Consider the following 25,181-nt stretch of genomic DNA (forward strand, 5'->3'; position numbering starts at 1 on the left):
TTATTTCATTTATTTATACATACAAGAATTGTGTGTAGGCCAGAGGGGGGCCTACACACAATTGTGTGCGGGGGAGGGGGCAGGATGAGGTTTACACCAGAGACAGAGTGGGGAGCAGAAGAAGCAGTTTACTGAAATACAATGCTGAGGGGAGCAGTGGGCAAGACAGGAGAGGTCTGCTGTGCCATATGGGTCAGCAACCTGGCCAGGGATTCAATTGATGTTGCAGTGGCTGGTGATACAGCTTGATAGAGCAGAGACATTAACCCCTGCGTCACCAGAGAGACACCGTGATGTGTATTTGGAAGTGAAGAAAGCAGCACAGAAGTACCATGAGTGCAGTTTTGGGGACTGGTTTTTGGTTTTGAAATCCTACTTATAATACTGATGGTTTATGGGGTTTCTTCTTCTTTTTTTGTTAGTGTACTCATTACAATTCTAAAATTATACAGAAAGTATGAAATGATACCTTCTTCAGGGTGCCATGTCAGGTACCCCAAGTAGGTTGTCCTCTCCTAGCATGTTGCTTGTAAATCTTTCCTAAAACACAGTTAATTCTGCCAAGTGTAGACCTACCCCAGTGTATCTAGGCATGTTTGCCTCCCCTATAACACTCAACACTACTGCAGAAGGCAAAGGAAGCCCTTTGTGTTTATTCTTGCTAATATTTGCACAAATAAATAACATTAACAACAATAACAATTTACATTTAAGCGCTGAATACATTCCAAGTCCAGTGTTTGACTCCTGACAGCAACCAAGGATGATAAGTCATACCCCCTTTCTGTAAAGAAACTGAAGCTGAACTAGATAAGCCAGGTTTTGAGAAGGTGGGACTTGGAGAACTTAATCAACGCTTACCATGCTGGCGCAACCATTCTTAAATGTTTTGAGCTCAGAACCCCTTTATGTTTTTTATAATTATCAAAAAACTTAAAAAACCTTGAGGGGCTCTATCGATAGTAATTAATTAGAATATAGAAATTATAATATGATATTTCATTTATACATCAATGCATGTAAACATTAATAATACATTTTGTCATTGAAAAATGTTTCCCAAGACAAAAACTCTTAGTGAAACGAGCTGTAAAACCCTTTCATGTTTCACTTAACAGAAAACCGCTGGATTCTCACATCTGGTTTTTAATTCAATCTATTACAGTAAGTGTCATGAAATTTCTAGAAAACTCCATTGTATACTGGTGAAAGAAAGAGAAAGGATCAAATCACTTCTTACAATGATGATGAAAACTGTTTTTCCTAAAGGACAACTTCTGTAAAGGTGTGGAGAAATCCTCTTTCCCGGGGTCCCTAGACACTCTTCGCAGACACAGTTGTATTATATGAAGTAAGAAGTGATGCACTCAGACTTGCCGGTGACTTTATAGCAGACTTCAGGAGAAGAAGCAACCTGCACAAAAACTGCCAGGTTCACCAATGAGGAGAGAGGCAGGGCAGATAACCCCCTCCACCAAACCGCAAGCCTTTTCCTTATTACATGGCCCTGCTCCACCGTGGACTACAACTCCCGGCAGAATTTGCGGCTGGGGGCGTGTGTCTACAGCCGCGAGGAGCGTGGGCGACTTGAGCCCCGTGACGGAAGTGGAGGGGGCGTGCCTGTTTTGGGGGCAAGGGCGGAGCTATGATTGGAGGATCCAGAAGAAGGGTGGTGCCAATGCTTGTGTCAGCCAATAGTCTGCCGTCAGGCAAAAGGGGGTGAGACGTGGTGGGTTTGACTCGCGGGCTCCGTGAGGCTCGCGGAGCCTGGGAATGCCGGTGTAGAGGGTGAGAAGGCGCGGTTTTGCGGCCGCAGCTACGGGGAACGGGAGATGGCGGCGCGATGGAGCAGCGAGAACGTGGTGGTGGAATTCCGTGACTCCCAGGTGAGCTGGGGGCCAAACGGAGCCTTCTGGGCATGCGCCCTGTGCGGCTCCCCTTCCCCCACACTGCTGTGTTCTGTAGCTCATGCCAGGGCGATGGGCGAGGTGGTCAGCCCGGGCTGTCAGGCAGCGGGCAAGGGGGGGCTTTGAGGACAGTTGGGGACACTGAGGTGGGCACGGAAGTGATTTTAGGATTCCTGTCAAGGTACGGGGTGTGAGGTATGCCTTGGGAGACCAAACGCAGAGGTTGTCTACCTGTGAGTGCTGAGGAGAGGCTTCCCACGAGGAGGCGAGTGAGAAAGGGGTGTCTGCTCCTCGATATTGGGGTTTGGGGGTCGCGCTTGATGACTCGGGCAAATTGTAGAACTTCATTGAGCTTCACTGCTTCACTGAGCATAATTAACCGTGCCTCACGAAATTGGGGTGGGGGGAGCCATCAAAGACTGCTGGGAAGTGCCTGTTTTCAGCACCGAAGTTTTAGGGTGGTTGTTGATGATAGAGGAGCGGAAAATACCTTCTAGTGACTGGAAGGAAGTGTGCCCTGCACATAGTGCCCCGGTTCGAATCCCCACTCAGTTCTCAGTCTGTAAACACCCCCAGAACGTGTTTTCTCACTGCAGAAGGGGTACATAGATGCTGTCTGCATAGATTTAGCCCGAGAACTGTCTGGGGCATACATCTTGGATGTATGGCACACTGACAGGGGCAAGGCAGGCGCAAGGAACTTTAGTGCTTACTGGACATTTTAAAAAAATAATAGTTTTTTAAATTAAATTAATTTATTTTTATATATTTTACATCGTTGCTCATTTTTAAACAATATTTACTCGCCCCTCAGGTGTAGACCCCATAGAAGTTCCTTCCCCAGTTCACCTGTGCTCCATGAATAATACTGGATTTAATGTTTGTCTAAATTCATTATGACTTTATTATATCCCCTCTCTTTTGGAAAATTACATCTTTTTAAAAAATAATATAATAGTTTATTTTTACATCATTTTGTGCCATTTCCCATCTCAGTTGCAATCCCCTTGGGCTTCCCATCATCAAATCACCCATGTGCCATCACCATAGTCCAGTGCATTTCCCTCCCCCCACTGTTTTTGATCCTATTCCCCACTCCACCCCCATAAAATGTCTCTGGTATATAGCTGTTCATTATTATTATTATTAAAAAATAACATAATAGTTTATGTTTACATCATTTTGTGCATTTTCCCATCTCGGGTGTAATCCCTGTAGGCTTCTTATCACCATATCACCTGTGTGCCATCACCATAGTCCACTTACTGGACATTTTTTACCCCTTTCCTATTTCACCGCTTCATAGGTCAGGTTGTGCTAAGTGATTTGTCTACATTTTTTTCTTCTAATTCCTGAAAGAACCATGAAAGCTAAGTACGCATCATAACATTTTTACATGCGGGGTGGCTGATCCCAGTGACTTAGATCAGGCCGCTCATTCTGTGGTCACTTTGGGATTTGAACGCAGGCTTCTGGCCTCTGATTATGAGCCTCTTGTTGGGCTCATAATGCTACAATTACGCTTTGAGCCTGTCATTCTTCCCTCCCCCTTCCCTAAAACCAGTATCTTGTTGGGTCTCTTCATTTTTTCTGACAACTATTCACTGAAATACCTTCTGTGTGCCAGGCTTGCATTCACTTATTATTATCACAATGAGATTTATTGAGCTCTTGTCAGGTGCTGTGTCAATACTTTGGTGATTTATACTGAAGGGGAATCTGGATTATTCTAAGGGGATAATATAATTTTTTTTTTTTTTTTTCAAAAACCCTGTGCCCTATTTTGCCATAAAGATGAATGAATGGAGGAGCCACCAGTAACCAATTTGCTCTGTGGGGCCCTCTGACACATGGTCCCATGCAGAATTTCAGTAGCAGCATTCACATGGAAGGATCTTGAGGTACTTTGCACTGGCAGCACAGTGTCTCCGGGAGGCTTGCTCTCCCAAGGGAAGTGCCAGACTCCTAGGAAAAAGAACCATAATCCTGTTACCCTTCTCGTTAATTGTTTTTACAGGGAACTGAGAACAGACTCATGCATCCTACCTCTTAGCCTGCTAATTTGGACTCCACTAATCTGCAAACCCTTTAATTCTCACAGAAACCCAGGTAGTCTCTCTCAGTAGAGATATAATTGAAGAGCCCTGCAGAGAGGGTGCTGACCCTTTTATTAGGATGCTATGAAGTAGTATCAAATAATTAAAACTAAGCAGCAGTTGTCATAGTAGAACAAAGTAAATTGGGTAATTTGACTGCCTTGCGGGAGTTTCTCTTTTTCTTTCTGATTTTTCTATTCACTTGGAAGGATATGCCTTAATGTGAATTAGCATCATTTTGTGTTTGAGTCCGGTGGTGATTGGGAGGAATAGGGACCCATTTTATTAACTATTTCATGAATGTCGAAAGAAAAACTTGAAACCCTTCATATTACCTTTCGGAAAAGGAAGGCTGGAATAGTGATTTTTCAAAAACATTCCTCTTTTTAAATTTTTTTTTAAAAAGATTTGTTTTATTTATTTTCTTAAAGATTTATTTATTAATATATATAGAACTGGGGTACAGGCCAGAGGTGCAGGAGTGGTGAGAGGATTCACTAGAGGCAGAGCAGGGAGCAGAACAGGCAGATAGAAGAAGTACACTGCTGAGGGAGCAGTGGGTGGATCAGGAGAGAGGTCTGCAGGCCATATGAGTCACCCCCCTAGCTAGGTATCCAACTTGCACTGAAGCAGCTATAGCAAGCTTCACAGTTCTGCACCTTAACACTTAACACAGTGTTGCACCACCAGGGAGGGCACTATCTTATTTTTTATTTATTTATGCACGCAAGAACTGGGGTGTAGAGGTATGGTGGGTGAAATGGTTCACCAGAGACTGTGGGGAGCAGAGCAAGCAGCTCTGCTGAAATATACTGCTGAGGGGACCAGCAGGCGTGATAGGAGAAGTTGACTGCACCATGTGGGTTAACTTCCTGGTTGGGAATTGAACTCCTGCCACAGTGTCTAGTGATAACTTGATAGCACTGAGACTTTAACCCCTGCACCACTAGGAGGCCCTTAAAAATTATTTTTAAAAAGCTGGGCCCTCCCTGGTGATGCAAGGGGTTTAAGTCATAGCACTGTGAAGCTGTCTGCAGCCACTGCAGCCGAGTTCAATCCCCAGTCAGGGAGCTGACCCACACGGCGCAGCAGGCCTCTCCTGACCCTCCTGTTGCGCCCCTCAGCAGTGTATTTCAGTCAATTTGCCTGTTCTGCTCCCTACTCTGTCTCTGGTGAATTCTTTCAACCCCCACACCTCTGGCTTGTACCCCAGCTCTTATGTGCATAAATAAATAAATCTTTAAAAAAATTATTTTCAAAAGCTTTTAGGTTTTTCAGAGAAAATCCCCAATGTGAAAGGTGGAACTCTTTCACAGTGTACACAAGCATGATTTACTTTATGCAGCAATGCCTTGAGATATCACTGTTGCTGATTAATAGTGAAGAACCTGTGTTGCTTGGCAATTATTCTGAAGTGGTCTTCAGAATCAATAAGTGTTATCATTCCAGGGAAATTTTGAAATAATCTTCTAGAACAACACCATCCAGTAGAGTTTTATGTGCTGATGGAAATGTGGCTTTGAAACACATCAAATGGGGCTACTGTGACCAAGATCATAGATTTTAATTTTATTGAATTTAGTTAATTGCCATTTATATAGCTACTTGTGGTTGGTGACTGCAATATTGGAAAGTGCAGTGGAAATGAAACCGTTTCCACACTCAAAGAGAGGGTAGGTGGTGGAATATGCAGTTAACAAGTCTAATTCAGTAGCAAGTGTGGAAATACTACAGTGCATGACTAGAGTGAAGATAAGAGATACAGACTCAGAGCAACTGTCTTCTGAGTTTATTCACTTCTGCATCTATGAGATAACCTTAAACTAAGAATGCCCAGAGTAGTTGGAAATAGTCTAAGACCATTTTCCCTGCACCCCAACTTCTTATTTCCCTTCAGTCTACCCTTCACATAGAGTAAGTGATTAAAAAAAAAAAATCCTGGTTTATTGACATACAATTAATGTGCACTAAGATTCATTACAGTGTTTGAGCTTTAAACAAATGTGTATAGTTCTGCAGTCACCAGCACAATTAAGATAAAAAATGTTTCCATCAACCCTCCCTTGTGGGTTAGAAGGTAGCACTACAAGCCAGCCGCAGCCACTTCAGTGCAAGTTCAATCCCCCACCCAGGAGGTGACCCTCATGTTGCAGCAGACCTCTCCTGTCTTACCCACTGCTCCCCTCAGCAGTGTACTGCGTCAGTCTGCCTGTTCTGCCCCCCACCTCTGTCTCTGGTGAATCCTCTCACCACCCCCTGCGCCTCTGGCCTGCACCCCAGTTCTGTATGTATAAATAAATAAAAAAGAAAAAGAAAAAACAGCAACAACAACAAAAAACATTTCCATCATTCTGAAAGAGTCCTTCCCATTCTCAAGTAGCCTGTCTCCTTCCTTTTCTGCAACCCCGGGCAGCTGTCATGTGATTGCATAACCTTTTGAGTCAAGCTTCTTTCACATAACCTATTGCTTTTGAGATTTATTCATGTTGAACCCACAGTTTCTCTGTTCCTTTTTATTGCACTGCAGTAGTCCAGTGTGTGGGTAGATTATAATTTGTGCATCCATTTCCCTGTTTATAGTCACTGAGGTTGTTTCCATTTTTTAATGATAATCAGTAAAACTGCTACACATATCAAAGTGATTTTTTTAAACATAAATTCATATCCCTCTTTTGATGATACTCCTTCAGTAACTTCCTGTCATACCTACAATAAAGTATAAATTTCTTAGTTTGGACTATGAGAGATGCCTACCTCCAGCTCTCATGTGGTACCATTTTACTCCCTCATTCACTATATGTTAATTTTCTCTTTAGATTTTACTTAATTTTTGTACAGTGTATGATTTCTTCCCTCTACCATTGCGGTCACTGTAGTTTTCCCACCACCAAAGCACCTGTAGTCTGTCACCATATTCCCTGGACAGCTCCAGGCTGTCATCTATTATGCTCTTCCTCTTCCCCTGATTACCATCTTTCTTCTGATACTACAGTATAAGCTCCCTGAGGTGGAGACTTCATTTTGTTAACTGCTGACTAATGTCTAGATTAGTGTTTGGTATGCAACAAATGTTAGTTGAATAAATTTTAAAAATTAACTCATATTAACAGAAATTGTTAAAAAAATAGTATGTAGGGCTTCAAAATGAATTGTCATTTTGTTAGTATTAGATGTATAGAAAGAGTCAGTAGATCTGGGTCCTCCCTGGTGGCTTAGTGGGTTACAGTGCAGCACTGTGAAACTAGCTGCAGCCACTTCATGAGTTCTATTCCCAGCCAGGGAGGAGACCCACATGGCATGGCAGACCTCTCCTGACCTGCCCACTGGGCCCTCAGCAGTGTATTTCAGTCAACCTGCCTGGCCTGCTCCCCACTCTGTCTCTGGTGAATCCTCTTACCCCCGCATCTCTGGCCTGTACCGCAGTTCTTCTTATATGCATAAATAAATAAATCTTTTTTTTAAGTCATTTTTTTTAAGATTATTAATTTATTTATTCATACAGAACTGGGGTACAGGCCAGAGGTGCAGGAGTGGTGAGAGGATTCACTAGAGGCAGAGCAGGGAGCAGAACAGGCAGATCTACGAAGTACACTGCTGAGGGGAGCAGCGGGCGGGTCAGGAGAGGTCTGCCACCCCATGCGGTCACCTCCGGGGCAGGCGGGGATCGAACTCATGCAGAAATGGCCTTAGCTTCTTAGTGCTGTGCTTTAACCCGCTGCGCCACCAGGGAGGGCCAAATAAATCTTTTTTAAAAAGAAAAAAAGAATTGGTAAGATCCTATCGAGTTACCCTCACCTCACACTCCTTTTCCCCTGTAACAACATCTTACACTAATATCGCTCATGTCTTACAATTAATCAATCAATATTGACATTATTAACCAAATTCTGTTATTTTGCTCAGATAACCAAATTCTGTTATTTTGCTCAGATTTCCTTAGTTTTTACTTACTGTCCTTTCTCTCTTAGATTTCCATCCAATTAGCACATTACATTTCATTGTCATGTCTCCTCAGGCTCCTCTTGGCTGGGACAGCGTCTCAGATTTTGTCTTTGAGGACTGATTCTTGAGGAGTCCTACTCATTTGGGTTTGTCTGATGCCTTCCCCATGGTTAGCTGGTATTACAAGTTTTTTGGAAGGAAGGTCCCAGGACAAAGCGCCATTCTCACTGTGTCACTTTAGAGGTACATACTATAGCATATTACTGTTGATGTTGACCTTGATCTGGCTGGGATAGTATTTGTCAAGTTTCTCTACTGTAGACTTACTCTTTTTGCTCTTCTTCTATAATAAACAGTTGGGAAGAAAGTCTTTAAATACTGCCCTTGTTAGAGCTATTCTCCCCCATATATTTATTCATCTACTTATTTTTTATATCAATTATGAACTCATAGGTATTTACACATTGGATTATAGTCTAATGCTACTTAACTTTGTTGCTTAATTTGTTCCAGCTTTTATCATTGGGGATGCTTTCAGGACACATTTTTCAGGATGCTTTCTTATGCCCATCACTGTGATTTACTTTTTTATTGTTAAAATACATAGTACCTGCTTATATTCTGGCTCTGCAACTCTTATCTGGTTTATTTCCTGCCCCAGTTCTAAAATTAGACATTTCTCCAAAGAACTGTGATTCCTTTTATTGGAGAATGACATTAGAAACCTAATCTGGTGCTAGATATGCTCCATGCTTCGGGGTTTCATTGCCTCTGGGTGCTCTCAACCGACAGAGTAAGGAATTCTGTATGGATGTACTATAACATACCTGCCAATATTTCTTTGTTACTGTTTGTATTTGTAGAAACCTGAACCTGAGTTCATAATTGTTCCTCTACCCTTTGCTTATAAGTAACCCTTTCCGGCCCTCCCTGGTGGCGCAGCGGGTTAAAGCACTGCACTAAGAAGCTGAAACCACTTCCACACGAGTTCGAGCCCCGCCTGCCCTGGAGGTGACCACATGGTGCAGAAGACCTCTCCTGACCCGCCCGCTTCTCCCCTCAGCAGTGTACTTCATCGATCTGCCTGTTCTGCTCCCCACTCTGTCTCTGGTGAAGTCTTTCGCCACCCCTGAGTCTTTGGCCTGTACCCCCGTTCTCTATGCACAAATAAATAAATCTTTAAAAAAAAAAGTAACCTGTTCCAACAGTGAGAAGCCTGACTTCTGCCACTACTCATCCATTTTCTTCACCCCCAGAATGCTTGTTCAGTGGTTTCAGAATTGTTTAGGAAACTACTTCATCTGCCAAAAAACACTGTTTATGCACATTTTGTTTCCTTTTTAGCCTTGGAGATTCCACTAAGATTTTCTCCACTTTAAGCACCCTTTTCCATTTCACCATATCATGGTCTTTATGAGTCATTTTTTTATTTTTGTGTTTTCAGTTATGATTTATTACAGCAAGAGACTGCAAAACAAAATGAGAGGGGAAAGGTACATGAGGTGGAGACTGAAGGAGACCAGACACAAGCTTCTGAGAGTTTTCTTACTGTGGTACCACACCGGACATGCTTAATTCCTCCAGGATCAGCTTATAACAACTGAATTGTTGTTTTGAAGTGTTATCTACCAGTGAAGTTCATTAGGAGCCAGTATCCAGGGTATTTACTTGAGTCTGCTTGCATAGACCTCCTGGCTAGTAAGTACCAGTACTCTGAGATTTCCAGAAGGGAAACCACCTGCTGAGGTGTTCATCAAAAACCAGTTTGTATGTATAGGTCAGGTATAGTGCTCCACTCTTCTCAGGTAGGGAATGGTGGAATTCCCTGCCCCATCCCAGTTTCCAGGTCCGAGCCAAGAGTCAGTCACTGTAGCCTGCCAACCTTTCTCAGGTTAGCAGACTCATGCCTGCTATGTTAGTTCCGCTCTGCACACTATCTTATAGAGTTGCTGTGCAAGCTAAATGGATGAGATAATCAACACAGAGCTCTTAGCACAGTGGTCAGCATACATTCAGGGCTTGATCCATCTTAATTATTTTGAATATATTAGAAAATTTGTCCAAGGAGGCTGCAAACTTGACCTGACAACATGGACTCACGGAGCTGAGAGGGCCTTTGAAAGATGTCTCATCTGTCCTCTTATAGAGTAGGAACCTGAGACTCAGAAAGATTAGGTGATTTTCCTCATGATACCCAATTTGTGCCATTTCAGTTTGTTGCGAAGTAAGGATATTTTCATTTTAAAGGGAGAGTCTTCCTGAGAAACACCCATTGTGCTGAGCGTGTGAACAGAACCCTGGACAGGTAACCTCTTGTTATCAAGACAAGAGTGGGTTCAAAAGCGGCCTTGGCAGAAGTATCCGTGCCTGGTTTAAAGAGATTGGATCTTGTCATTTGAAATGGTCTGATCCTCTTCAAATCAGTGGATTTCAGTTTGAGGTTTTATTCTTTGAAATCTGATAATGCACTCATTATAGTCTTTTGTTTAGGCCTGTGACAAACTGATGTTGGGTGACTGTGCTTTGATTTGCATTGATTGGATGTTTCCATTTTGCATCATTTGCGAGGATGATCAGGCAAAGTACTTCGTTTTGGGGAACTGCTCTTTGTAATTGAGTTGATGTTAAAAGAGGATGAACTAATTCTTTTTCTTGTCCCAAAGCCTCGGTTTTGTTCTAAGATAGCAAAAATCTGTTTAAAAAGGCTTTGAATTGGGGTAGAAAGCTAGTCCTATAATGTTAAATTCTGAAACCTTCCCAGAATGATCAAGTTTCTAACAGAACCATTGTGTTTGTACCAAAACTTAACTGCAAATTCAAAATGGATTTGCAATCCATCTACAAATACAATCTCATTTGAATACTGTACATTATTATACTTGTTATATTTCAAAAGATGAAAATACGGTGTTTTGGGTAACTTTATTAAGCTCTAGTTCATTTATCATTGCAATTCATTTTTTTAAAGTGTGCACAATTCAGGGCCCTCTCTGGTGGCGCAACGGGTCAAAGCACAGCCCTATGAAGCTATTGCAGCCACTGCAGCTCGAGTTTGATCACCAGCCAGGGAGCTGACCCACATGGTGTGGCAGACCTCTTCTGACCTCCTGCCTGCCTGCTGCTTAGCAGTGTATTTCAGTCTGCCTGTTCTGCTCCCATTCTGTCTCTGATGAATCCTCTAACCCCCCACACCTTTGACCTGTACCCCAGTTCTGTATGTATAAGTAAAGAAATCTTTAATTAAAAAAAGCATGCACAATTCAGTTAGTACATTTACAGAGTGTGCAACCTCCACTGTAATCAATTTTAGAACACATTCATGAACTCAGGAAAGAGCCGTGTACCCTTTAGCCATAACCCCCAATTCCTGTTCCCTCCAGCCCTACACAACAGCCTCCAATCTACTGTGTCTGTAGATGATTATTCAGGACATTTCATAGACATCGAATTCACTTAGTTATTTTCAAGGTCAATCCAGTTGTAGTAGGTATCAGAACTTCATTCCTTTTTTTTGATGGAATAATATTCCATTATATGGACATAGCACGTTTATTTATCCATTCACCAGTTGTTGGATATTTATTTGAGTTTTCATTATTTTTGTTTATTGTCATGAATGCTCATGTACAGATTTTTGTAGAGCAAAAGCTTTTTAAGGCCTTTTATCATCTATAACAGCTAGCATTTATTGAGCATATACCATGTGGCAAGCATAGGGCTAATGAATTTGATTTTTACTCTCAAGGAATTACAGTCTAATGTGGGAGACATTAGTAAAATGACAATTATTTGAAGTATCATAAGTGCTTTATGAAGATAAACCTTGGGGACCCGAGAAGCCCAGGAAAAACATTGCTGACTCTCACTGGGTGTGTGCTAGAGAGGATGGTTGAGAGGTACATTTTTAGAAAAAATTCAGCCTGAGCTGAATTCTGAAGGGCAGGTGAAGAATGGAGAGAGGTGTCATTGAGTGGAGTAAACATCTGGTGTGAAGGTCCAAAGGGGAAGGAGTATGTGCCTGAGTTTGAAGGGCTGGACAGCATCCATCATAAAGAATTCACCCTAACTGGAGTACTAGCATGGAACTGGAGGTTGAGAGAGTCCCCTCCTTCAGGATGGATTGTAGAAGAGAGATCTTAAGTGATCTTAACTGTTATACCAAGGATGTCACAATTCATTCTGCAGGCTGTGGGAAGTCACTGAAAGAGTATTCAGCAAGCAAGTTGCATAATCCCACTTAGGTCCACTGACAACTCTGGATAGTATGGGCACCAGGCAGGTGATGGGCTGGTAGACCCAAACAGGTGAGGACCAGAAAAGGTTCAGAACAGGGACAGAGAGGAAAGAAATTAGTTGATTTGATCAGGCAGACTAAAAAGGGGTGACTAAAGTTCTGAGGAGTCCCAGAAGAAATCATGTTACAAAAACCAAAGGTTTAAAGAGGGAGTCTTCATTAATCTTCATTAGTTCTGATCCTGCCAGGAGATCCAGTAAAATCACTAATAAAAAGTATCTGCTAACTTAAGAAAAGTCAGAGGTCAGGACAGCACTGCTGGATCTCTTTTTATTGTTGTTTATACTAAGAGGAGTTACAAGAGGGTTTTGGATCTGGTTCTGACCACAAAGCCCGTAAAAGATGAAGTCCATTTCATATCACAGCAACACCATGTAGAATCATTCTTCTTTTTGGATAAAATGTGGTCTTTTCCTTTGGATTAAAGAAACCAAACGAAGGATGCTTTTTTGAAATTAGGTCAACAGCAGTTTGTTTGTAGAAACTTATCCCGTCTCATGGAACTGATATCTTTTTTATTAACCATCACTTAGCCTGTCTTTTCCAAATTACTAATACTACCCCCAGGCCAGTAAAAACCAAATGTCAGTGTTTTGTGGCCCTGAAGTGTGTCACAAAGGTTACCATCCTTCCTGCAGGTGAAGAAACAGGACCATTAAGAGCTTCATTCTCTTCAGTTTACAGATGTCACTTTTGACAGAGTTCTGAATTGCAAGTTGGTTTTCCTTTGAATGGGAGAGAACTTTTCACTGTGTAAAAACAAAGATTGAAAGCAGTTTAAAGTTGGATTTTCACATTAGCATGTAGTAAGGTACACACATTTTGTTTGTCAGATTTGTCCATCCTAGTAGGCGGACTCCCAATAAGTGAGCCATCAGTGAGCTTATTACCTGAGGAGGTCTTAAAGACATGAAGCAACTTTATAAGGATGGAGACATTCGCGGCTGAGAAATGATAAAAAGCAGTAACAAGACAAACTACCGAGAAAGTTCTTTGAGAGACCAAGGAGCGCTGCTAGCACACTTGAGCTGGAAGGACCCTGACTTTCACCTGGTTTGGCCTGTCTCCAAACCAGCAGATGCTTCTGGAGCCCCTGTGTACCAAGCACCTCACTGAGGGCTCTTGGCGGGATGAAATAGAAGTTGCACTCCAGGCGCTCACCAGCCAGTGGGAGAGGAGAAATGTGTGCAGCAGTAACGACACCAGGCCAGTGAAGCCAGCCCTGTGACAGGGCCAGATTGAGCTCGAGAAGAGCCCTTGGGCACTCTGGGTGACTTTCTTAGGGAGGTATGTCTCACGATTTAGAAGATGAAGTTCAATAGCAAAATAAGAGGGAAGGATTTTGCAGGAGTGGGAAGAGCTCACCGACTCTCTGTAGTTGGGATAGGTGCCAGACTTCCGGAGGTGATGCTGCAAATGGGTGTGGCTTCGGCAGGGAGGAGAGTGATTTTGAAGGCTTGAAGGCTGAGGAGCTCCCTCTTAATTCTTTTTTTCAGAACAAAGAACCAGTGAGGCAGTGGATTGCTGTAGCTGATGTCCTAGATGGAGTAATATGTTGATATGATTAGAACTTGGTTTTCAGAAGTTTTGTGTTACAATGGAAAAGGAAGGGAAAGTGGGGAACTTCTGGAGGTGGCCACAGGTCAGCATGAGAGAAATGATCAGAGAAGACTCAGCATGCCTTTGAAATGTATGTTTTATTATAAAATATATAAAGTGCAAAAGTGTAGATTCATTTAGAGGAATAAGCTTAAAACTTACAGGAATAATTATCATTTAAATGTTTTGATATACTTCAGTGTTATCCTTAAGCATAGTAGCAGATTGAAATTTTAGTTCATGGTAAGATATAAAATGCCACTTTCCTTTACCTCTCTAAATGGTCTTTAATCCACAGCAAGCCCCTTGCCACAGGTGGAGGGAAATTGTCCTCACAGGCGCTCCCTTCATCTCTGGCGGTGGGATTGTGTCTGTATGGAGTATCTCTCAGTAGTTCCCTGCTTGGTGCCCTGAAGGTGGGTATGTGTTGCTGGGGAGCTGCTGTCCCCGGTAAAGCTCCAACTTTTACTCCAATCTGGTTAGTTTCACTTTCTCTGCTTAAAACACTCCTCTGTCTGCATTCCCTCTTTAGGACAGCTGAGCATGACCCTCCACAGAGTGCTATCACAACACTAATGTTGGACTCTTTTTCTGGGCTCGGTCAGATATGGGATTTTTATTTTGGTGGTGGGTTTTTTTGTTTGTTTGTTTAAAAATAACTTCCTCTGATAAGGTCATAAAATGAGTTATATTACTCTATGTAGTTTTGACTCCATTTTTCTGTGTCATATTTTTCATACTTTCAGATTATCCAGTGGATAGAAATGTAAAATTTTCTTGCACAGATTATGAAATATGCAATTGTGTGTATTTTAGGTTGATTTTGGAGATGGAATTGCTGAGTCAAAGAGCCTGGCTTCTGTTGTGTTACCACCAGCCACCCTGTATTAGTATTCCATCACTGTACCACCAGCTTAGCAGCTGGAAACAACACCCATTTCTTGGCTTACCGTTCTGTAGGTCAGAAGTCCAGACACTGCCTGACTGGTTCCTTTGTTTAGTGTCTCAGAGGCTGAAATGAAGGTGTTAGTCGACTCCATTCTCATCTGGAGATTGATGTGGTTAGACCTACCCCTGCCCCCCACCTGAACTTTTCCATCATCCCAAATAGTCTTTCTGTTCATTACACAACAATGGTCCTCATACCATCCACCTTGTCCTGGCAACCTGTAGTCCACTTTCTAAGAGTCCATGTACTGCACCTAAGTGGAATCATGCAATATTTTTCCTTTTGTGTGTGGTGTTTCACTTAGGGTGATGTTTTCAGAGTCCACCCATGTCATAGCCTGCATGCCATTGTGTGTATACAGCACATTTGGTTTAGCTGTCATCTGCTGGTGGACTTCAGCTTGTTTCAGGTCTCTCTCTTGAGGTCAACTGATGTGGGACCTTAATTATAGCAACCAAGTCCCTTGACAGCAGTGCCTAGAAAGTGTTTGGATAATGTGGAGAAAGTAAATACACTTAGGGCCAGAGTCATGAGGGTTGTATTAGGATTCTGCCTGACCTCTAGATTGTGTTATACCTGGCAGGAGGTTCCATCTTAACCTCTTTCAGACCATTAATCTATAAATTGCACAGAAGTGTTCTGGAAATAGCATCTCATTTCACTGCCTGCCTTTCCAGCTGGGCTTTTCTCTGCTCACGACTCCAGTGGAATGAAGGAGGCATAATAATCACTTTCAGCCTTCAGTGAGAGCATGCTGACTTCTTGTCCTCAGTGTTGCCTACGACATGTTTCTTGAGCGTGTACAAGTGTGGGGAGCCATTATTAAGACAAGTGAGAGGGAGGAAGCGAATTTCTGTTTACCATTTGTGATTTGTGAGTGTAGCAGAATGTGCAAAATGGATTGTGTCTTGCTAGTCTCTTGGAAAGAACCTAGAGCATATAACAACAAACAGCGGCTGCAGCTGCTTGAGATAGTACCGTGAGAATGCAGCAGGAGGTGAACTTGTCCAAGGCAGAGGATTTAGGACATGTTCAAAATCAGCCTGGTGCTTCAGCCTGAAGGCAAATTCATTTGATTTGTGCTCTCTTGGAAATTGGACACTGGCTTCTGAAAGATAGTGCTCCCTAGGAGTTTGATTCCCTTGGAAATAGAAACCAGAAAAGGTGCAAGGAATTTCAGATTACATGTGAGTTGAATACAGATCTAATCTTGGATTCAGCAAGGGAGGTGTTTGAATATTATCAATTGCATATAATTTGAAGGGAGAATTTCCTTCTTTGGAAAGGCATAGTGTATGTGTGATGTCCCAAATTGGGTTTTGTTTGGAAGGGACTCTTAGTAATTTTGAATTCTCCTAGCTGGTTAGATTCCCTAAGGACCTGAGGATTTCGTCTCCGCTGTTTAGAAGATGCTGGCTTGGGCTCTCCCTGGTGGTGCAAGGTGTTAAAGCGCAGCGCTATGAAACTATCCGCAGCCACTGAAGCACAAGTTCCATCCCTGGCCAGGGAGGTGACCCATATGGGTGGCAGACGCTGCTCCCCTCCACAGTGTATTTCAGTCAATCTGCCTGTTCTGTTTCTCATTCTGTCTCTGGTGAATCCTCTCACCCCTTGCACCTGTACTCCAGTTCTTGTATGCATAAATGATAAATCTTAAAGAAAAAAAAAGCTTAGCTTGATTGTCTGCAGCCATTGAAGGTAAATGTGAGATTTGGATGGGAATGAGAAGTGGGTAAAAGTATCCCCCACAGTGAATTAATGATACTTGTCAACTGGGCCAGGGGAGGACCAGAGCCATAGGTGACTGCCTGTCTTCTCCCGCTCCAGCTGGCTTTGTTTGTGGAACTGAATCTGTGTTCTTTCCCACAGGCGACTGCCATGTCTGTGGACTGTCTCGGGCAGCATGCAGTGCTTTCTGGGTAAGTGAGTTTGCAGAGTTTGTCTGCCATGATTTCTGGGAGTAAGTTGCAATTGAGAAGCTTCTGTGAAATTAGAATGTGCTCATATTTAAGGAATATGATTGTAGTTTTTAGTTCTGAGAGTCTAGTGACCTCAGAGGTACATGTAAGGGTTACTTATGGTTTTGTTTTTATCTTGCAAGTAAGCAATGCAATTCTTTGCAGATTTTAGTGACTGGTGAATTAGACTTGAAATAGTAACTTTCTATGTCTACTGCAGAGTCTTTAGAAGGATGCTGTCTGGTACCATCTAGTGGAGTTACTGGGACTGAAGGGGTCTGGGTTTTCCTTTGGCTGTGCTACTCATTATGAGTCCTGTGCATTTTTATTTTCTCAGGAAGGAATTTGATTTCATCATAAAGAAACTGAACTACCTAATTTCTATAGTGTCTTCTGGCTCAAAAATGTTAAGATTTTAGTCATCAAAGGATCGTTGCTGCTTCATTTGCTAATAACTCTAATTTTGTACCAACAAGGCAAAAACCACATCCCCCCTTCTGTTTCATATGCACATGTATTCTGCCTTTATCTCTCAAATTCTGTGGCATTTTCTTCAGCTTAGTTACTAATGAGACTACACATAAAAGATCTTCTTGGGCCTCCATGGTGGCCTAGGGGTTAAGATTCAGCCCTACCACCCCTGCAGCCTGAAATTGATCCCCGGCCAGGGAGCTAACACACATATGGGCAACAGACCTCTCCTGTCTCCTCCCACTGCTTCTCTCAGCAGTGTATTTTAGTAAATCTGCCTGCTCTGCTCCCCACTTTGTCTCTGGTGAATCCTCTTACACTCCACTCCTGGCCTACCCACTAATTCTACTATGAAAAAATTGTTTTTTCTAGTAGCTTAATTTTTTTTGCCTTAATATAATGTTTTATCTTAAAAATAAAACATGTGGCAGACATTTAAATAATTAGAAGGATATACAATGGAAAGTAAGTTTTCCTCCTCTTTCTGACATCTCTTCCCCAGAGACAATTATGGACACCATTTTTGTGAGTGTGTCACACTGAATGCATAGATAAGGAAAACTGGTGTGTCTCATTTCTGTCCTGTTTTTCTTTAAACAGTTTTAATATACATACTGTAAGCATAGAGTTCAATGGTCTTTGGTATGTTAAAGTATTTATTTCCTATTCAGTTTCCCAGCAGTTTTTTTTTTTTTTTTAAGGACTTATTTACTTATGTACAGAAGAACTGGGATACAGGCCAGAGGGAAAAAATAGGCAGATGTATTGAAATACACTGCTGAGGGGAACAGCAGGAAGCTCAGGACAGATCTGTTGCACCATATGGGTCACTTCCCTCATTGGGAATCGAACTCGTGCTGCAGGGGCAGGTTCATAGAGCTGCCCTTTCACATATTGTACCACTGGGGGAGCCCACCAAGCAGTTTGTGAAAATTAAAGAGATACTTATCTATGTAAAGTTGAGAAACTCCAGTTGCATTATACAATCAGACAGCAGAAGCTGACCTTACCTTTTCCCTTGTTCCCACTCACCAGAAGTGACTACTTGAAATTCGTTTGACTGTTATTTTTGAATTTCCTCCATTTTTCTAGACAATGTAGGTATACTTTTTTTTTATCTTAATTTATGCATCATAGACTTTACAGATTAACCTCTTACAACACAATATATGTTGAAGACTTGGTTCTCTTTCTTTGCTTGTGGCCCTGTATATACATCCATGGCCTCCCCCATCTTCTAGTATAGTTATAGAACAGTCGTTGGATTGAATCAATATTTGGGATTCTTTTTTCCAGAGTTGTTATTGAGAAGTCTTTCACCACACTGAGTTTGGACTTTGTTCGTGACCTATTTTTCTCTTTGGAAACTTGAAAAATCCTATCTTGGTGTCTGGTGTTCTCTTTATCTCTAGCGTGTATGAAGTTTTTGTTGTGAGTGCTTTGGTGTGTGTCTTTTTTTCATTCATTATGCTGTGCACTTAGAGGGCCCTCTTTCTTTTCCCACTACTACTTGTTTTATTTACACAGATATCATACACTTGGCATCACATGACCATGTTTATCCATAAAATATTGTAGGTTTCCTGTGCTGACTGATGTTTGTGGGGTCTCTCTCATGAAGAGCGACTAGAGTCTGTGTTTACAGGGGGGTGGTGGGTGTCACCCTGTGGGATCAGGGGAGAAACAGGCCTTCTTTTTGAAGTATCCCCCATTGTTAGTAATTCCACAGTTCTGTTGGAATTTGTTAGCTTTTGCTGTCTCTTGGGCTGGTCATTTCTTCCTGAGAAGAATCCCCCGTCACTGCTCACAGTCTGAAGAATAAAGGTGCAGTGTTATGTATGGGTACTCACTATCACTAGGTAGAGTGGCCTGAGGCTCTCATGGTCTGCTCCCTGGCCAGTTCTGGGCATACGTCTTCACACTGTGCCCCTCATCCTAGTCTTAGGCTTCTCTGCAGTGGTTCCTTCTCCCCTTGCTGCAGATGGTGCCTCTAGCCCAGGGCCCCCCCATCTGCAGTGTGAATCAGCTCACTTCTTGTTCACTTCCCCTCTGCAGGCACTTGGCGCGGACTTTGTAGACTCTCGACCAAATACCATTTGTCCTTCTGCTTTTCAGTTCCTCTTGTATCTTCCTAGTCTTTGTGAAGGGCAAATTCTGCTTTTATGTTTTTATCTTTACTCTTATTTTGGTGGGTCTTGAAGATGTTCAGTCAGATGTGCTTATCTTGGAGTGTCCACTCCCTGCTGGCTGTAATGTCTGTGGACATTACATGGCCCGTTTATGCACACCCTGTTGTGTTTCCCTCTTAGATTTTTCCTGTAGTGGGAGGGTGTCAGTCTCCCTGACATGGGATCAGGTCATTCCTTGAGATGAGGGCAGAGGTTCTAGATCTTTATTCTGCACCAGCTTTCTTAGAAGGAGGTTTTATGAATCTGTATCTCATACCTGTTTCCTTCTCCCTTAACAGCCCCTCCTAAGGGTTTAGCAGTTTTACATGCCACTTTAACTTTCCATTTCCTTTCTCTTGATGAGCAGGGATTAGTACTCTTTTCCTTCATCACTGAGTCCTTCTTACTCTTTGACATCCAGGGATCTGGAGCACTTGCTGATAAAGAATTGACAGCTGGTAGCGAAGAAGGTGCTGATTTACACGCAGGAAAATAGGTGAACAGAGGCCAGCCCTTCCTCTCGTCCTTTATATTGATTGGTGCTTTGTAGAATATCGGCGCTTAATTTTTCCTTTGTTACTCTGTTTGAGTTACTATTTCCCTTCCTGATAATTCCCTTTCTTTCCCTTCCCTACAGGGTACCTTGCTAGGGAATTTGAGATTTTTCTACAGGATATTTAGCTAGGTTTTAAATGATGTGCTTAATACACATTTATTGACGCAAAGCACTGTGCCTAGGGATGTAGGGCATAGGGGTTCAAGACAGCCCACACGCCACACACTCAGAGCATCTACAATGAGAGCCTTAATGTTAGTAGTTCTGCTGCAGAGGTAAATGCTGCAGTGAAGTGCAGACCACACACACAGTGGGAGAGATGTACAGGCAGTGGGGACTAATCCTGGAGGGGTGATGGGACAGGCTGGGAGAGAGGGAGGGCTGGGGCAGAATCTTGTGGGAAGAGGTCAGACTCTCTTGGATGTGAGGGGGAAGACTCTGGAGGTGGACGCTCACAGGGGTTGCCTAGCAGCCACCTTGAGTTACTCTTGTCACTTGTGTGCCTTTTAGAGTAGATGTATGTAACGTCTGTCTGGGGATTTTTTTCAGCACTGCTGGCAAACCCTGTGCAATTCCCAATGTGCTTTTCTACCTTAGCGTTAATGCTGTTATATTGTTATAATATTGATGTTATTCTCCTAGCCGCCGATTCCTATACATCGTTAATCTAGATGCCCCTTTCGAAGGTCACCGAAAGATCTCTCGTCAGAGCAAATGGGACATTGGAGCTGTGCAATGGAATCCTCATGACAGCTTCGCACACTATTTTGCGGCTTCGGTGAGCTGATTTAAGGAGCACAGGGAAAATGTGGGATCTGGGGCTGGTGGATGTATGTGTTGTGTAGAGAAAAGAATATAACCCTCACTCCTTAGACAGAAAAGAGATGTGGAGGGTCCTAAAAGGAAGAGAAAAGCAAATTACAGATTAAAATATATTTATATATGTATTTGTATTATGTATATATATATATATATTTTTTTTTTTAAAAAATTAATTTATTTATGCACACAGACTGGGGTATAGGCCAGAGGCTCAGGGGTGGTGAGAGGCTTCACCAGAGACAGAATGGGGAGCAGAACAGGCAGATCGACGAAGTACACTGCTGAGGGCAGCAGCGGGCGGGTCAGGAGAGGTCTGCCACACCATGTGGTCACCTCCGGGGCAGGCGGGAATCGAACTCATGCAGAAGCGGCTTTAGATTCTCAGTGCAGTGCTTTAACCCGCTGCGCCACCAGGAGGGTCCCATGTATTATGTATATTTTTTTAAAGGATTGAATCTAGATTTTGCAAGGGGCATGGGTAGGTCCCTTTATTTCTGTGGTTAATGAGAATCCATGTCTTAAGCAGCAGGGTTACTGGTCAACATCTCAATGGTGATATAAGATGGTTTGGGGTGACCTTCATTGCTTCAGGGAGCAGATTTGACACACCCTTCTCAAGGCAAGAGATTCTTCCTCAATTAGGATTCATTAGAATGGGTAACTTCCTGAAAATTCCTGTGCCTGCTTATATGTGAATTTTTCCAAGGATGAGATACGTACATTTTATTAGATTTTCCAAGGGATTCAAAACTGAAAAAAAATCTGGGCTAGATCATCTCTGCTGTCTTTGGCCAGATTCTATATCAGCTTTCTTTTCTAGAACAATGAGAGATCCAAACTATTGAGTCTTTTTGCAGTCTACTGGAAGGATAGTATTTGATGGACTCTTATACAAGGGAGGGATTGGCTTGCAGTGCCACCTGGGACTGCTCTTATCAGGAATGATAGTCCTGAAAGTAGAGCTTCTGAGGAAAGAAAGAGGAGCAGGTTGTCAGCTTTGGAAGGACTAAAAGTTCTCTTATTGGTAGTTCCTAAAATAGAATGTGACAACCAGGGACTTCTGGGTTGAACTGGTTTGAGGGGCTGTTTTAAAAGAGAAGGGCAGGGTTGGGGGTGGCTTCCCCATTCTCCACCTGTCCCTTTGTTTTAGGAAGAAAGCCCTTTTTGTTGTCTGGTGCTTCTAGGCCCTTTCGTTCCCTTCTCACACCCAGCCCCTGATTGTTGGTTCAGAGTTTCTCAGCCTTGGCACTATTTAAATATTAGACCAGATAATTCTTTTTGGTGGGACTGTCTTGTGCACTGTGGAGATTTAGCAGCATCTTTGGCCCTGTCTGCTCGATCCTGCCAGCATCCTCCCTTTTCCCTCCATTGTTACAACCAAAAATGTTTCTAGAACAGTGTCCCCTTGGAAGCATAACCCCACTAATTGGGAGCTATGGATCTACATGGACTCTTAGTATTTGGCCCACATGGATTAACACTGCATTTGTTGGTAGTGGCAAGAAAGACAATCTTCAACAAAACAAAAACAGTATGATCAGTTTAAAATGAGCAATTCACTGCCATTTACTGTCTACCCACTGTTTCCCCCTTCTCTTTCTGCTTTCTAAACATTCCTAGAACATTAAGGTAAAACTCCTTACCTTGAAGCAGCTTCTCCTCATTTTGCCTTCCTCAAAGCTGCTGGCTATCAAGAGTGTATTATGTCTATATGGATTTACCTATCCCAGAATCATACAGTAGTATGTGATCTTTGTGGCTGAAATCCATGTAACATATAGCACTATTTCACTCTTTTTAATGGACAAATAATATTCTACTATATGGGTATACCACATCCATATTTCCAACCCACTGATGGTTATTTGCATTAGCTATTATGAATAGTGTTGAGTACAAGTTTTGATTCACTTGGTATATGTGATTCCTAAGAGTGAAATTATAGGGATGTGTATAATTATTCTGTTTAAGTGAACTACCAGCTGTTTTCTGTAGTGACTGAACTGTTTTATAGTTCTAGCAGCAGTGCATGAGGGTTCCAATTCCTTTATATCATGTTTTTTGTATTTTCTTCATATCTTCATTTTTAAAAATTTCTTTATTGGCCCTCCCTGGTGGCGCAGTGTGTTAAAGCACAGCACTGAGAATCTAATGCCGCTTCCGCATGAGTTCGATTCCCGCCTGCCCCGGAGGTGACCACATGGCGAGGTGACCACATGGCGTGGCAGACCTCTCCTGACCTGCCCGCTGCTCCCCTCAGCAGTGTACTTCATCAATCTGCCTGTTCTGCTCCCCACTCTGTCTCTGGTGAGGCCTCTCGCCGCCCCTGAGCCTCTGGCCTGTACCCCAGTTCTGTATGCACAAATAAATAAATCTTTAAAAATTAAAAAAAAAAATTATTTATCCTAGAAGGTATGGAGCAATGTCTCACTATGGTTTTGAGTTGTATTTCCCTAATGACTAATAATATCTAGAATCATTTCATGTACCTATAGGCTGTTTAGATATAATCTTTTTTTGAGAAAATACCTTTCAAATCCTTTGTTCAGTTATGAGTTGTTTGCCTTTTTGTTTTTATAAGACTTATTTAAATATTTTTGATAACTACACCCTTATCAAATATATGATTTTCAGGTTTTTCCTCCAGTCTGTGGATTTTTTTTTTCACTTTCTTGATACTGTCTTTTGATACATAAAAGTTAAGAATCTATTAATTCTCCCTCCCCCCTTTATAGTTCTTGGTTGGAAAGCAACATTTTCAGGAGAAAGCTTTGGATTGAGGCAAATCTGAATTCAAGACCTGATTTTAACACTCATGACTTTTCATAACAAACCCCCCAATTTTCTGAGTCTCTCATGTATAATGTGAGTGATGAGCCCCACTGTGCAGTGCTGGAGGGAGTGAGGTCAGGTTTTTTAAAGTGCCAGTCACATAGACTGACACTAGCAGACCCTCTCCAGTGACAGGGAATGTTATTGTAAGATGAGGGGACTTTTCTTTTCATTCCTATTCCCATTGTAAGCTATTTTGAATCCTACCCTTCTCTCAGGAAACTTACCTATTTTTAATTGAAAAGTGGCATTTCTGGATAAAAATCTCAGAACATTTTACATCTGTCTGTCTCTGAACTAAAATGGAAACCAGTTTAGTGTAGATGCATCAGATCAGAAATTATTGCACATGCATCAGTGTTCCCCATTCCCTTTCCTTATGTTTTATAAACCAGGATACTCAGGGAGTCTTTCCTGGTATATGTCTTTTAGTGAAATGTAGTTTGACAAAGTGTCTTTCTTTTCCTCTTGTAGGTGTGACTTCTGACCTATTTTTCCCTGTACCTTTCTGCTTAACTCTTAAAGGAATTCAGTATAGACTGATTTCAGGAAGTCTGTATAATTTTGCCATCTAATACACCTTTTTGGTGGTGGCTGTGTTTTCCTTCCTGCGCATCTGTATCTAGGTGGACTTGAGGCATCTGACTGTGGCAGGGATGGTCTGCAGACACCTGTGGGGCCTGAGAGATGGGAGTATGCCCCTCAGCGCAGGGAGGTGTTTTCCCTAGCCATTGGGGTCGTCATTGACACCCTGAACTATAGTACAGCGGTAGCATTGGCTCAGCTGAACCTGCTCAGGATGGCTCCCATTTTGAAATGTTGAGTCCTAGGACTTCAGCTGAGGTTGTCCCAAATGTTGATTGTACTTACAATTGACGGCTTTTTAAGGAAGCTTAACATGTAGGGTCTTTGCCAGGCAAAAGTTGACTTTCCCTGTTTGACTTTAAATAAACTCGGGAAGAGCATCTGGTCTGAGGTCCTGCCTGTTGCCTTCTTTTCCTCATTTCTTTTCAGAGTAACCAGCGGGTAGACCTGTATAAGTGGAAAGATGGCAGTGGGGAAGTTGGCACAACCTTACAAGGCCATACTCGTGTTATCAGGTAGGCACCAACGTTGCTTCTCAGCTTCCTGGCCTGACATGCCTTGTCATAGCTCCCCAGAGCATAAAATGAAGATACTACCCCACCTCCATGGTTTGACCCTTGGTGTTACCTTGGCTCCAAGTGACTGTGCTGCACATCATTGACGGTCACTGAGGCAACAGCTTCCCAGTGAAGAAAAACCAGCATCTGTGTAGCTGAAAGCACGTGGACAGATAGAGTCAGGGCCAGAGAAAAGATAAGTGTTAATTTGTGCTGCAGGAGGGAGATAGTTATGCCAGTGGAACACCTTAGAGCGGAGAGAGACAACAGAGGGCAGCTCTGTGCTCTTTCTTAGCAGCTCCTGTGTCCCAGCCTATTATCCTACCTACTTTTGGCCTCCATTTGACTTCTGGAATGTTCTTTGATGTACCCTTCCCTGGATCTTTGATTCTGGGGATTCAATTTGTTCTGGGAAGTATTAGCATGGAGTGGTGAAACAGACCTG

General features: G+C 42.5%; 1 protein-coding gene across 2 annotated transcripts in view; it reads left to right on the forward strand.

Moving 5' to 3' along the window:
* The first annotated feature begins 1,715 nt into the window (after nt 1-1,715).
* WDR59 (WD repeat domain 59) overlaps nt 1,716-25,181 on the forward strand; it is an 80,813-nt gene continuing 57,347 nt past the window's right edge. For both annotated transcript variants that reach the window (XM_012730749.1, XM_004690382.2), the window contains exons 1-4: nt 1,716-1,886; nt 16,657-16,706; nt 20,583-20,718; nt 24,609-24,694. In XM_012730749.1, the coding sequence (XP_012586203.1) occupies nt 1,833-1,886; nt 16,657-16,706; nt 20,583-20,718; nt 24,609-24,694 (326 nt within the window). In that variant the 5' untranslated portion in view covers nt 1,716-1,832. The remainder of the gene's footprint in view (nt 1,887-16,656; nt 16,707-20,582; nt 20,719-24,608; nt 24,695-25,181) is intronic.

This window comes from Condylura cristata, unplaced genomic scaffold (genome assembly GCF_000260355.1).
Source record: "Condylura cristata isolate star-nosed mole 26May11 unplaced genomic scaffold, ConCri1.0 scaffold00028, whole genome shotgun sequence".
NCBI lineage: Eukaryota > Metazoa > Chordata > Mammalia > Eulipotyphla > Talpidae > Condylura > Condylura cristata.